Source organism: Theropithecus gelada, chromosome 5 (assembly GCF_003255815.1).
Source record: "Theropithecus gelada isolate Dixy chromosome 5, Tgel_1.0, whole genome shotgun sequence".
NCBI lineage: Eukaryota > Metazoa > Chordata > Mammalia > Primates > Cercopithecidae > Theropithecus > Theropithecus gelada.
In genome coordinates this window covers 41,611,109-41,624,207 of record NC_037672.1, presented here as the reverse complement: position 1 = coordinate 41,624,207, position 13,099 = coordinate 41,611,109, and the positions used below count along the sequence as shown (strand labels likewise).

The window sequence follows — 13,099 nt, the reverse complement described above, 5'->3', positions numbered from 1 at the left end:
CTGGAGTGCAAATAAGATGAAAAGCAGTATTTTCATCACACTGTGTCCCAGACTTTCATAGTCACTGATAAAATAATATGGCAGAAGTTCTTGCCACTTTTTTATCTTCTCTGTCAAAGTCATTAGATTATTTAACCCTTGCTTCACCTTCTGTGAACACAATACTTTGTCTGCTGATCCCTTCCACTACTCAAAGCACTGCCCTGTTGAGAATGCCCTCATTTTCCTTGTATCTAACCTTTCATTTCCTCTGACCTCTTCCCTCGATATTTGAACTCAGATTTTGGCACAGCCTCCTCCATGTGTCTACACACACACGTGAGAGACCATCTCTCATTGTTTTCTCTGAGATGAGTTGTTCTGCCAAATGTATCTGTGCAGAAATTTATAAATACAAATTTATCATTGTTACTCTAATATGTACATTGAAGCCAATCCCCATATGAATTTATTGTGGTGACTGAGCTAGTTTTCATTTTAACTGGTAAAAATATGCTGTCATTTCTTATGAAACGCCATGATGGCTAGTTTGCCAATATTTCAAGTGGAATGACAGCTTCATCTAAAACCACAGCATGGAGGCCTAGGAAAGGATGGAGTTCAGGTACAAACTAAGGTATTTGGGAAAATTTGTAAGTGCTTCCTAACAAGTAAATTTGCTTTTTTAAAACCCAGGTGTATTCCCTGGAGTATGGTCTGTATACATTCTGTATACATTCATATGAGAATGTGTGGAGGATAGAGCTGCAATCCTTGGCAGCCCATTGATCAACTGGTTTGATGCTATAGTTGAATGAAGGCTACGTTGTTTAATATTGTGCCTTATTTTATTATGATACTAAGCATTAGATTAGAATAAGTAATAAAGCAGTTTTGTTCTAATTATTTAGAAAAGGGTCACATGAAATTCTTTTAAACTAGGCACATAGCTAAAAATAATAAATCGACTCATATTCACCTATATCTTCCTTCTCCAGAGCTACATCAATCAGCCTTTTCTGAATGGAGTTGAGTGAGTGATGGCTGAGAGCCACTAACAAGACTACTTCCCTGCAGGGCACGTAGTTGCTCATCTCCCACAGGAAACCATTTCACCTTTAAAGTCCTTTGTGAAAAAGGTGTTAAGTTGATGTGGATTGAATGTGTTTCAGGTTGTTAAGCATTAAATGACCTACTAACAAGGCAGAGTTCATCTGGTTCAATTCATTTCAGTGCTGTTCAAAGGGATGTATTATGCTAAGGGACTTAAAATAGCTATACATTTCTTGCCTGCCAAAAAAGCGTTGCTCCCTTTTTGTCTCTCTGGAGGTACCCCCACATCTGATCCGTTCAGTAGACCTGAACATACCCCCTGCCACATGTATGTTGGCTTACCTATAAATGGTTTTTAGAAAGTAGTGTTTCAGTGATCCTAGGGACTTAGAATTAAGCATATTTATGGCCTAAGTAATTTCAGACACCTATAAGATTTTTAATATTTTCAGATTATCACAAAGATCTGAGTTTTATGCAAATACTAAGATCTAACCATTGAACTGGGTAGATGTCTTCAGCAGTAGCTGTGGATGGAGGGGAGATATTTGTGGGGAAAGACAGCTCCAGATTGTCTTTCTTTTTTTATTTTTAAAAGTTGCACACAAAGGAGCGAAACCCATTGAGGTAAAGTGGGAAGATGGTTAAAGTGAGAGGACTGATTTTATGGTTGGCTTTATGACTTGGCTCTGCACTTTATTCCTGTGTGGGCGTACTCCACTCACATTGTCTTTTATTTTTAAATTTAAACCAGGTAGTCTGCTTTCATGGGAATTTTTCTCTCTCCTGTTTTTGCCACACCCAAATAGGTTGTATTAACGTATTTTCTGGGGAAAATGGGTATGATTCAAAGTTAGAACATTTGTTATTTTACTTCAGAAAGTCTTTACTGAACATCTTTCTCGTGTAGGACCCTGTGTAGAAAATGCAGAGAGAAACAAATCATGCTCGCCCTACAGGAAATTATAGTCTTGTAGGGAAGATAAGATGCAGACTGATAGAATTCAAAGTAAAAAAAAAAAAAAAAGTGCCAAATGAGAGATGTAGGGATTCCAAAATGCCATTTGAGGGGTTCATGAAATTAAGAATGGAACTTTGGTAAGCAGATATCAGGGTAGTAACTGTGAGTGATGCAGGGTGAAAGGACTAATATGAGCATTACTGTGGAAGTGGGAAGACATGAGATGTACTCTGGAAATAGCAATAGTCTGTTTTGGCCAGGGCATAGAATCCATGTCATGAAACAATGAAGTGCAGGGACAGGGAGGCAAGTAAGGGTCATTTTTCGGAGTCTTTTGAAAACCAGGGTGAGGAATTTGGATGGAATTCTGAAAAGTATGGATAGGCTTCCACTTGTACTTTTGAAAGAATTTGATGGCTGTATGGAAAGGTGGCAGGGAGAGGCACAGAGAGATTGATTTTCTTATTAAGGAGGGGGGACAGGCTGTGTCAATTAGAAGACAAAGGAGAGCACACAGTGGGTAGATTCAACTGGACCTGGCAATGGAGAGAAACCCAGTCAAATACCAAGTGCTGGCAAATCAAAAGACCAGGACTGAGACACCCACTAAATCCAGCATTTAAAAGAAGTAGCCATTGTTCATTTTTCTTAACTAGAGAGTAGTTGTGGAGCTCTGAAAACTGAAGCCAGATCACAAGGAGTTGTGGAATGACTGATGGGTGAGGCAGTGGAGGGAGATTTTTCTTTCAAGGAATTTCTCAGTTAAGCAGAGGAAAAAGTGAGGGACTCATGACTGGGCAGGAATAAGGGAAAGCATTTTGAGAACAGGGTCTTGCTGGTCTTTGTGCTCCGATCACATTGTGCCACCTATATTGATTTTTAATAAGCCGTTCATTCTCAGATTTGTGCGTCAGAATCCCCTGGAGCTTTTGTTAAAACACAGATTGCTGGGACTCACACCTAGACTTTCTGTAGGCCTGGAGTGGGGACCCAGAGTTTCATTTTTAAACTCTCAGTGACACTGCGGGTGAGGGGGTCATACTTTTAGGACAACTCATTTAAAGGTTGTATAAATGAGGTGATAGAAGTAGTATCAACCAATTGGACATCAATATATGTATTATTATATGTATTACATGGTTGAAAGAGGAATCCAGGAAGTTTCCTTTGTCTTTTGTGTCAGTGGACACTAATGGTTCAGCCAAGCACCCGGTGGTTTAATGTAACCTTTATAGGCAAGTTTATACAAGAGACTCTTCCTGTGCCGTGTCAGTTTGTGCCACACTGAGACTTTTGAGTTAAAGTTGTCTTTGGAAGTAAGAGTCTATATAGTGAATAAAATAATGTTTTAATGTTGGCATATTGGCTTTCCTTCTTTGCCCCAGTCAAAGCCATAGTCTCAGCTGTACTCCAGTCCTTGATGACCTAAAATTCCTCTTAAATGCTGACTCAGAGAAAGGAAGTGGAGCACACTACATTTTCTGTGGTTTTACTTTTCCTCTATGACAACAGTAGTGTCCGTTGTCTTTTTGGATGACTTGCCTCTTGTTACTCACTTAAGAAATGATAGGCCGGGAGTGGTGGCTCACACCTGTAATCCCAGCACTTTGGAAGGCCAAGGTCGGTGGATCATGAGGTCAGGAGATCAAGACCAGCCTGACCAACATGATGAAACCCCATCTCTACTAAAAATACAAAAATTAGCCAGGCGTGGTGGCGCACACCTGTAATCCCAGCTACTCAGGAGGCTGAGGCAGGAGAATTGCTTGAACCTAGGAGGTGGAGGTTACAGTGAGCCGAGATTGTGCCACTGCACTCCAACCTGGGCGACAAAGCGAGACTCTATCTCCAAAAAAAAAAAAAAAAAGATATTATTTCCCAGGTAGGGCCCCCAGTGACACTTTCGGCAGTGGCCCCAGCAGTAGACCATTCTGATTGGGTGGTGGGTGGGTGGCGTGCTTCTCTCAGAGAAGCTGGTGTTAGAGTGTAAGTTAGCACCTGCACCTGTGCAATATTTGATTGAGTCCTGAGAAACTGGCCACTCCCTCCAGGGCCTTTGATTGAGGAATTCCAAATGTACTTTAACAGAATGTTTTCATTTCAAAAAAGAAACCTATTACAACAAAGCTGTTACCTTGTATCCTGCTAAATAAAAACAAGTTACCTTTGAGGTAATTGTCTGAGCTCTCCTTGGCGTGGCGGGACTGTCAGACTAATTAGGCTGTTTGAAAACTATAGCAGGTGTGTTTGGTTGGAACTGGAAAGATGTGGTGGAGGAGTTTTGCATTTAAAACAATGAGCTGTCAAGGCACCACCGGCCATTCTGACAATTCTGTCATAACTTATTCCTACTCCCCTTCACCAGGCTTCTTTAATCATCTCTGCTAGGCTCACCTTCTTAACGCTTTCCATATATTGGAGGAATGTCATCTTCCTAAATGAAGGTTATTTGGAGGAACACAGTCACTTCCTTGTTGAAATCTAATCCGGTTATATTGTGACTGGTTTCTTGAACACATTCTAAATGTACAAAATTTTGGCCTTGGCTGTGTATTGTGAGGTTTACCTAATTCTCTACTGAAATGAATACATTTAAAAAAACAAAACAAAACAAAACAAAAACTCTGGAATCAGAACAGCAGCTCTGTTACTTTTGGCCCAACAACCCTAAATGCTCATCACAGGCCCGGCATAGTTTCTTACTTTCTCTAAACTTAGGTTAGTGCCAGGTCAGAGGAGGTCGGTGATTTAAAAATAGCTAGATTGCTAATTCAGTCACCGGCATAAAACATGTAGTGGTGTTTATTTTCATTGTTCCAAGGACTGGGTGTTTAAGAACCAGTTCTGAAAGATAACAATGAATTATAGGATTGACTTGTTTCCTTGGCCAGTGTTCAAGTCTTGATTTGTACGGAAACTTTTTTTTTTTATCTTGTGAGCTGACTTTTAACTGCAACAGAGTATACTCATCTATATTCCAAGATGAGGCTAGCCTCAAGTTTGTGTATTTCCTTTCTTCATTTCTGTGTTCTGGTTTTGTATTTCAAGAACAAAACAAATGGGGGGTGGGGTAGAAGTATGCTCTCACTTCTAAGGAGCCTACAGCACTGCAGATGCAGCAGGCCCATGCAGCAAATGTTGAGCAGCAAGGTTCTATAATACTTTCAAAGAAGCATTACTCTATTTAGTTAGGATTCCAACGCAGCATAGGGATGTAAAGGTAATTTATACTTTGATTAATCCAGACCACTACAGCCTTCAGAATAAATATCAAATACTCATCAGATTGACAAAATTCACGGAATTGTTGAATTTGTGCTTGTCTCAGTTTATAGTCAGTGGAAATTTATACATTGCTGGTAAAAGTGTGGAGTGCTGTAGATTCTTGAGTATCTGGTTGTATCTGATGAAACTGCAAACTCAAATGTCCCGGAGTTAGCAATGTTCTTTGGGGCATTCTATCTTACAGGATATAACCATGTGAATATATTTCATTGCTGTGGTAGTAGAAAAAAAATAGAAGTGAGAATTTGCACCGGGGGAGAATAGTTGAATGCTTTATGATGCAGCTGTTGTGGAAAACTGAGTTGTCTCACACAGGGCAAGGACAGCTCTGTGCCTACCTCTAGGACACCTGGAAGTGTGATGCTGAACACTGCCTAAGACAAGGACGAGACGGACTAGCTAGTGATTTATAATATGCTGTTTAAGGTTTGAAACTCCCTTGTAGCCACCCAAGACTAGCTTCTCTACTTAGTTTAAGCATATACAGAGATTGATGGCTTAACTAGTTTTACTGGCTACACAGTTTGCCTTGGCCCGTCAACTAGAGGATGGAAAAGACCCTACTGGAAACTTGCCTGGACTTTCCTGAAATTCCGATTTCACATACATACCATGGAGCTTCGACATTCATGTTGAGGATGGAAGAGAAGAGCTCCTGGGGGAGCTGTACCTATCAGTCTCTCAGGCCTCTGCTGCTTTTGTGGGCTTTCATTTTCCTGCTGTACCATATCCTTTGCCTTGAGTAAAGTCTTTTGTGAATACATCCTGTGAAGTCTTGTGAGTTCGCTTAATTATCCAACCCGTTGTAATTGACACATCTGTGCAATGGAGTATTTTCCAAAAATGAATTAAATATCTCTGCTTTTCATTAAAGTATTTATGGCATGTTGAGTGGAAAACCAAGTGGCAGAGAAATTTTTAAAAGGGAAAGAAAAAGCAGGAATGTCCATGTTTGTCTAGAGGAAGGTGTGCAAGGATTCATCAGTTAGTACTCCTTACTGTGAGAAAGTGGCCTTGAGAAGAGGAACGTCAGCTTTTACCTTGTATACATACCTGTCTTGCTGGAAGTATGTATTGATTTTGTCATTTGGTAGAAAACATTGAATATGTATTTAAAAGTTTCTTAGATGTGTACATTTGGGCAGTATGCCACATTTTTCTAAGTATTTCTTCAATAATGAATTGAGAGGGAACATTTGGGTGGAGAGGAGAATGCACTGCTTGACTGGAGACAAAGATTTGCAAAAGGTCAGTTGGAGAAAGGAGGTAAATAAGTTTAAACCTGGAGAGAAAATTAATCGGAGCAAGGTTGAGGGAAAATGAGCACATACAGAAGATGGAGGCGTCAAGCAGATTTGGAGCAGGACGGCAGAAGTGCAGCAGTTTTGGAGGCGGTTTTCCACGTAAGTGCCACTGGCTTCCACTATCCGTTATTGAGTGAAGACTCTGGCATAATCTGTTGGATATGAGAAGCCTGTTGTGACACTTCCCATGTGTTAAATGGAACCCAACAAAGTGGATCAAGGCTATTTTTACATGTGAACTAACAAACATCTGCAAAGTCGCAGCATATTGAGGAGGGCTAGATTAAATTACAGAGCTGGAAGGGGTGGCCCTGAGCTGATACCAGAGAACAGTTTGTGTTACTGCCTCTGAAGGTTGCATAACCATTTCTAACTGCTTGCACTGAAAATTAGTTCAGTCACTTATAAAACTGAGATGTCTATTTTAAGCAAATGTTAAAATCGTTCATTGGCATCTTTTTATATAGCTATTTTTTAATTCAGTTATAGTTCACATACCATGCAATTCACTATGTTGAAGGATACAGTTCAGCGGTGTTTAGTGCATTCACAAGGTTATGCACCGATCACCGCAACCTTAATTCTAGAACATTTTCATCAATCCAAAAAGAAACCCTATACATGTAAGCAGTCTTTCTTTCTTCCTTGAGTCCCTTGCAATCACTAACCTACCTTTTGTCTCTGTGGATTTGTCTGTTCTTGGCATGTTATGTACATGGGATCATACAGTACGTGGCCCTTTGTGTCTGGGTTCTTTCACTTAGCATATCTCCAGGATTCAGTCACGTCGTTGTATCTGTACTTAAATTCTTTTTATGGCAGAATAACATTCCGTTTAATGGCTATACCACATTTTGTTTATTGATTCGTTGTTGATAGACATTTGGGTTGCTTCTACTCTTTGGCTATTATGAATAATGTTTCGGTGAACATTCATATACAAGTTTTGTGTGAACGTATGTTTTCCATTCACTTGGGTATATACCTAGTAGTAGAATTTCTGGGTCTGTAGTAACTGTGCTTAACTTTTTGAGGAACTGCCGAAGTATTTTCCTATATAACTATTTATTAAATGTCCTGTGTATGTTATTTTTAACATGAGCCCTACTAGGTAGTGGAGTTGTATCTTTAGTAAATTTATAACTGTTACAATGGTCTCATATGATCCTATAACAGATACGAATATTAGTGGATCCAGCATTCCACCCAGCTAGTACTTACTGAGCACCTTTATGTCGGTGTGTGCTGTGTGATAACACTGGAACAGTAAGAGTGAGTATAATAGAGAAGGTTTCTCTTGTCATGGATCTTACAATCTGGGGGAAGAGACAGCCCTTAAATAATCCTATTTAATTAAGTATACAGTAAAACTGTGATGCTGTGATAAGTGCTCTAAAGGAAAAGTGCACGGAGCTCATTTAGATTTGGGGGTGAGGAGGAAGGACTGGGTGTCAACACAATGTCCCCTGAAAAAGTGCTGTTAAAGCTGAGATCTACAGTTTTAGTTTTCTCAGATCTAAAGCTGAGATTTTACAGTTAACGTGTGTGTACAAGTTAACTAGGTAAGGATGGAGGGAAAGAGAATTCTAGGCATGGAAACATGCTCACGGGATTTGAGACAGCAGAGAGCATGGTGCGCTCACTACAGAGGGCATAAGGAGGGCGTGTTGGGAGTGCCAAGAAGTAATGATGGGAAAGAGCAAGAGCTGCTTCATGAAAGGCCTTGTAGATGTTTGGATTTATTTTTTGAGCCTAGGGAAGCCAATTGAAGAGTTCTGAGCAAGGGTTGACCCAAGTTTGTGTGTATGGACTGATACATAATAATATGTAATTATTACATTTATGTAAAATCATCATAGATAATACTTATAGCTACACTGTAGAAACTGAATTTGAAGGAGATTAAGAATGAATGCAGGAAACTAGCCTGAGGCTAATACAGACATCCAGTTGGGAGGGGGTGGTTCCTGGAACTAGGGGTGCTGATGATGGTAGAGAAGATTTTAAAATATTGGCAGATTTTGAGATGATTGAGGCACAAAATCAAAAATCAACAGGATGTTTTTAGTAGTAAAAATTATTCCAGATTTTCAAAGGCATTTTTCTGGAAGAGTTTTAAAAAGGGTTAAACAGGGAGGCATATGAGCATAATAAAACTGCCAAAAAATCATAATGCAGCATTGTTAACAAAGAGAAATTAAGTCGCTTCAAAGGCATTGCTACAGAAACAACAAAACAAAGGTTAAAAAAAACTATACCCAGACTAATAGGTGAATGTAACAAAATTACAGGATGATAAGGTCATTCATTGTACAAAAATTTAATACATTTCTAAATACTGCCAACAACTGGAAAATAGAATAAAAAGTAACTCTCACGATATTAAGAAAAAAAATAAAATATCAAGAATTAAATCTAGTGAAAGACCCATTCACAGAAAACTAGAAAACATATCTAAGAAAAATTAAGATGTAAATAAATAGAGAAAGATACTTGTCCATGAATTGGAAGACTTGAGACCCAAATCAAATTCTAGGAAGATAGTGTGTTCTCTGGAGCTTATTCATCCTGTCTAATCTGAAGTCTTACTCGTCATGTCAAATATCTTGATTTTAGAAATACTGGACACTGATAGTTTTTTTAAAAACTAAGTATTACAACTGGGAGATTACTAATATGAGATAGGATCAGAAGGAAGTAAATGGCAATAAAGAGCTCTAGACACTATTGACCAGTTTTTTCTAAATTTATGCAAACTGATAGCCCAGTCATTCTGTCAGTTGATCTTGGGTGTAGTTGATTGGAACAGGACTTTACCATCTCTTTTTGTTACCATCTCTCTCATTATATTGTAGCCACTGGGTTACATGATTAAAGGGGAGTGTGCTCTCATTTATTTTTTTATTAATTTATTTTTTTTTTGAGACGGAGTCTCACCCTGTCACCCAGGCTGGAGTGAAGTGGCATGATCTTGGCTCCCTGCAACCTCCCCCTCCCAGGTGCAAGTCATTCTCCTGCCTCAACCTCCTGAGTAGCTGGGACTACAGGTGTGCGCCACCATGCCTGGCTAATTTTTTTGGTATTTTTTAGTAGAGACAGGTTTCACCATGTTGGTCAGGCTGGTCTCGAACGCTTGACCTCAGGTAATCCACTCACCTCAGCCTCCCAAAGTGCTGGGATTACAGGCGTGTGCTCCCGCGCCCGGCCCTCATTTATTCTTTATGCTTTGTTACGACTGATTTTTAGGAACATACTGTTGGACTGTGTCAGAGACAGCACCTCTTGCTTTTCTACCAGAGGCTCTTTTGACTCCGGATCAGAAGCTCCAAACCCCTACGCTCCATGATCAACGTGGAGCAGGGGATTTACTCCTGGGATCAGTTTGGGTGAGCTCTGCAGGCATTAGAGTTTTGTTTCCGGATAGTGATCAATTTAAGGTGCCTGTGCTTTAGATCCTTGGTCCATACCTGTTTAAGTACTGTAAAAATTGGCACTTTAACTTATACAGTTAAGATATTATACTGGAAATACTTTATTTTAGCTATTTAGCTTGAAATTATTATTTTTTTAAAATTAACAAAATTGATTCACCAAAATGCACTGTGAGGTATTCATTCGTTTTATAAGCATCTGAATATCCTATATACCAAAAGTGCTGCAGGTACAAGAAATAAAAAATGGTTAAGACACAATGCATATGTTCAGGGAATTTAGAGACACAAAAAGATAATATTTTAATTTAAATAATTTATCTTGTGACACTGATTTCAAAACATTTTTGTTTGTAATTAATATTAAATTTGCTATTTAACATTTTGGGTATTATTATTGTGATACTTTTCAAGGGTTCAGCCTTCATCTATCCCAACATCAAAAGAAACTGAATCAAATGTTTTTGTACCTATGAATTATTCATTTTGCAAATATTTACTGAGTAGCTACTATGTGCCAGGTACTGTGCTATTTCCAGGGAATGTAATATTAAAACAAATATTAAATGCTTTTCCCTCATGGAATTTATATCTGGATAATTTGTTGATGGACCTTGACATATTTCTCTCCCTAAGTACTAAGTGCTGTGCTTGCTACCTCACATACTCTCTTATCCTGTTTTATTTTTATTTTTATTTTTTGGTGTTTATTAGCACACTCAGTGTTATAGATAACATCACAGGAAAAAAAAAATGTATACTGGGTAACCCTACTGATGTGAAGCAGTAGCAAAACCCTAAGAAATACCTACCCCCCATCATAATTTAATTCTTTTACTTTTTTTTTTCCCCCAAAAAAACCAAATATAGAAAATTTGGATTTTTAGGGCCAGGCGCAGTGGCTCACGCCTGTAATCCAAGCACTTTGGGAGGCTAAGGCAGGCAGATCACTTGAGTTCAGGAGTTCGAGACCAGCCTGGCCAACATGGTGAAATGCTGTCTCTACTAAAAATACAAAAATTAGCCATGTATGGTGGCGCATGCCTGTAGTCCCAGCTGCCTGGGAGGCTGAGGCAGGAGAATGGCTTGAACCTGGGAAGTGGAGGTTGCAGTGAGCCAAGACTGCGCCATTGCACTCCAGCCTGGGTGACAGGGCGAAACTCCATCTCAAAAAAAAAAAAAAAAGGAAAAAAAAAAAAAAGAAAAAAATTAGGTTGTTTTTTGCATTACTATAAACCTAAAGGTGCAAATTCTATGTTGGCTTTATGTGTTAAATTTTTACTAAACTATTAGAAATCTATTACTCTGTGCTTGTGATTCTTCTTTTTAAACATTGCTACTCTTGTAGCATCTGAAATGTTTTTAAGCTTGTCACTTCCTTTTTCACACCATTTTTGTGGCTTTCTCCTCCAGCTGAGCTCCAGCTGAGCCCCATAGTTCCTCTGTGTGCTAAAGAAAGCCCTTGGTAACACCAATGAGATTGCTCTCTGTTATAGATATGTTATTGTGGGATCTAAAATATACGTTGGTTGTTTCTAATTCTTGTGTAATTTTACATATTCTTGCTATCAAAATTAGATTTTTAGCCTATAAAAATTGCTACTAGTTATTTTGACTGAAGATATTTGTTTAAAATGATTATTTCATCAGAAACGGCCTTTTCACAGTAAAAAATTTTCTTTAAAATGTCACCTTTTCTCTTTCCAGTTTTGAGAAATGGTGCTTGGGAAATTGTCCACTGGGAAAAGGTATGCATTGATTTTTCTTTTGTTCCAGGAGAAGAAATGCATAGCGGTGTACTCTAGTAGATATAATATTTTGTATAATATAAGTAAATGTCAAGAATTTTACTAATATAAAAGCTATTTAGTAATATAAACATACATGGAGTCTTCAGTCACATTCATTTAATATTTCTGCTATATTATAGAAAGACTTACTTTGAAAAATAATATCAGAACTTTTTGTTTTCTTCATAGTATATTTTGAGTACTGTTTTCATAGATTTTATTTAACCATGACCTGTTTTGTGTTGTAATTTTTTGCTTTAATCATCTACTGTCCAAGTAAAAATAAGAATTTGAGTTCTGATATTTTACTTCTGCATATTTTACTTCAAATTCATATAGTGAGACTAATTACATTTGCTTACCACTGATTCCTTTAAAACAAAAATCTTACAAATTAAACATTGTTTTCTAATGAAATCAGTTATATAACATCAAAGGTTAATATGTTTATAGGACCTCTAACATGGCAGTTAGTAGGTTAAGTCATAATTTAACAAATGTTATTCAGGTGTTTATTATTTTCAGCCTTCCCTTTCAAAAGGTAAGCAATTTTTGTTAGTTCTCCCTTAGTTCTGGAAGAAGATTTAAAATCTAGTCATCCGCAAATGAATAGCTTTGGTAACTTGGTAAAAGACTTTTTGGAGGCTGCGCTGCCCTTCTTAGGGCACTTTATTTCCTGAGATTACCAGGACACTAGAGGTGTATCTCACAGGACAATATCTTGCTAAGACAATTGAAGTGTAACCAATGGTTTATTTGCACTTCAGTACTTCCCAGCTGGTTGAAGTCCATGCCCTTGATTCTACCTTGTCATGGTCATCTTTTATTTCTGCAGGGGATACCTTGTACCCCCCAATCAAAAATTAATTAAATTTCTGTTGATTTTCCATCAGTGGCTAGAATAGAGACTGACATCTCCCCTTTCATATAGTTGAAAATTGACCGCTATTTTTTCTTTGGTTTTCTACATGAGAGCAACAAACAGGAAAATACCTTGGTGTGCTTTCTTTATTTCTGTGACAGGAATCTCTTTTTCAGAATAACAAAATGAACAAAAATGCTAAAAGCAATTTCAAAATAAGTTTATTTTCTACTCTTTTCTGGCACCTGTGAATTTAAACATTTTAGAAAGAAGATAGGTAGGATATAATCAGGTAGGATATAATCAAGTATAATAAGTTTAATTTTATTATAAATATTATTTTAGCTAGGGTTGTTAGGGTAGTTAATGTAAATATGCATGCTAGTAAATAACCTAGGCTGCTTGCTCAGAAAATAGAAAGTCGGGAGATAATA

The 13,099-nt window shown here is 38.0% G+C and overlaps 1 protein-coding gene across 2 annotated transcripts in view; it reads left to right on the top strand.

The window, feature by feature from the left end:
- The window catches only part of ATP8A1 (ATPase phospholipid transporting 8A1), a 268,521-nt gene that overhangs the window by 52,641 nt on the left and 202,781 nt on the right, over positions 1-13,099 (top strand). For both annotated transcript variants that reach the window (XM_025386297.1, XM_025386299.1), the window contains exon 6: positions 11,721-11,761. In XM_025386297.1, the coding sequence (XP_025242082.1) occupies positions 11,721-11,761 (41 nt within the window). The remainder of the gene's footprint in view (positions 1-11,720; positions 11,762-13,099) is intronic.